The sequence below is a fragment of the Bradysia coprophila genome, unplaced genomic scaffold, assembly GCF_014529535.1.
Source record: "Bradysia coprophila strain Holo2 unplaced genomic scaffold, BU_Bcop_v1 contig_110, whole genome shotgun sequence".
NCBI classification, from domain to species: Eukaryota; Metazoa; Arthropoda; class Insecta; order Diptera; family Sciaridae; genus Bradysia; species Bradysia coprophila.
In genome coordinates this window covers 134,557-136,499 of record NW_023503387.1, presented here as the reverse complement: position 1 = coordinate 136,499, position 1,943 = coordinate 134,557, and the positions used below count along the sequence as shown (strand labels likewise).

General features: G+C 37.3%; 1 protein-coding gene across 1 annotated transcript; it reads left to right on the top strand.

The window, feature by feature from the left end:
• Nucleotides 1-283: 283 nt before the first annotated feature.
• On the top strand, nucleotides 284-874 carry LOC119073032 (secreted RxLR effector protein 161-like). The gene has a single exon (XM_037178348.1). It carries the CDS (start codon nucleotides 284-286, stop codon nucleotides 872-874), a length of 591 nt encoding a protein of 196 aa, XP_037034243.1.
• Nucleotides 875-1,943: the final 1,069 nt, after the last annotated feature.

Here is a 1,943-nt window from a genome sequence, read left to right as displayed (position 1 = left end):
ATTTGTGTGGAGATATGGAACAGATTTCCATTGGAGGAGCCAGATACTTTTTAACCTTCATCGATGATTTCTCCCGTAAGACATTCATTTACTTCATTAAATCAAAGAGTGAAGTGCCAGCAAAATTCATTGAGTTTAAGTCGTGGGCGGAGAATCAATTTGGCCAAAAAAATTAAAGTTTTTCGTACGGATAACGGTCTCGAATTCTGCAACCAGAAGATACAGAAAGTGTGTGTGGCAAATGGAATCCAACATCAAAGAACCGTCGTGTTCAACGTTCAAAATGAAAGATTTGGGTCGAGCGACAAATTGTGTGGGAATTCGAATAACATACAATCAAAACAGCATTTGTTTGGACCAGTCAACATACATCGCTGAAGTTCTGAAACGATTTGGTATGGCGGATAGCAAGCCTGTGTCAACACCGAGCGATGTGAATCAAAAATTATCGATGAATGCAACATCCAACAATGAGGAGGATGAGAATATTACTGGAAAGGTACCATATCAGGAGCTTGTCGGATGTTTATTGTTTATTGCCCAAGGCACGAGACCGGATATAGCATTCGCTGTCAACGATGTTAGTCGTTTCAATCAAAATCATCGTGCCATACATTGGAAAGCGGTCAAACGAATTTTGCGCTACCTCCAAGGAACAATTGGATGTAAGCTTCGATATTCTAAAAATGGAAATCAAGATTTAGTTGGTTACACCGATTCGGACTGGGCATCAGACATTGATAAGAGACGTTCGTGCAGCGGAAATTTTTTCAAACTTTCCGGTGGTGCTGTTTCATGGTACAGTAAACGTCAGCAAACAGTAGCACTGTCAACGACCGAAGCGGAATATATGGCATGGAATCGATTTGGTTGAAACAATTTGGCTACGAGTTGGACAAAAGTTTTGGTGGGCCAGTCACATTGTTTTGCGACAACCAAAGTGCAATCGATTTAGCAAATTCTGATGGATACCGACAACGCACAAAACATATCGATATTCGTCATCATTATTTGCGTGAAAAAGTTGCTGATCGTACAGTGATCATCAAGTACATTTCGACTGATAATATGGCTGCAGATAATCTCACCAAAGCGGTTAGTAAAGAAAAACATAATTTTTGCTCAGAGGAAATGGGGTTGTGGTTTTAAGATTTGCTAATTGATTTCCAGTCTAATTTCGTTTACATTTAATTTTTTTAATTCAGTTTAATTTGCTGATAAATTTATTTTTCTAATTCTTTTGCCTAAATTTTGAATTACGCTTTGAACTAAAATTGCTATTTGAAATCTAATTAACAATCATAAAAAGTGAGGGTGTTGAGAGCAACCCGACTACTTATATTCACCGCCTAATGTAACACGTAGATACATTGTAATTAGGATGAGAACTCTTTGAATAAAGTTTAGTTCTGATTGTAAACTCAATACGGAAAGTCGCATTTATTATTTCCATCGCTAATACTCTGCCATCAAAAAGTTAAAGTTTTCGGTTTCGGATCAGCTCCGACCAGCCACACAAGCTTCAAAAAAAAATTTGAAAGTGGTTTTGGCTTCTAGGGTCGAATACCTCACTGGAAAATGCGTCCGATTTAGGTCGGCTGTTTTTCAAAAGAGTCCCTCTCACGAAGGTGGCACGTAAATTATTGACAATTTAGACAAATTTTGTCAAACACTCATTGCAGATTATGTTTTTTATCAAGTTTTTTTTTTGTCAAGTTTATTGTAGTGTGTTTAACAAAAAACAAGAATAGTACCGGCTAACGCCTAGTGAGTCTTTTTTCTTTTTCTTTTTGAATCTCACCATCGTTTTTGAATTTCACCATCGTTTTTGAATCTCACCATCGTTCCCAACCCTAATCCCTAATCGAAACTTTCCTAAAGACTAAATGTCACTACTTTCGAGCAATAAATTATGAAAATAGGTCGGGTCTCGCATTAAGTAT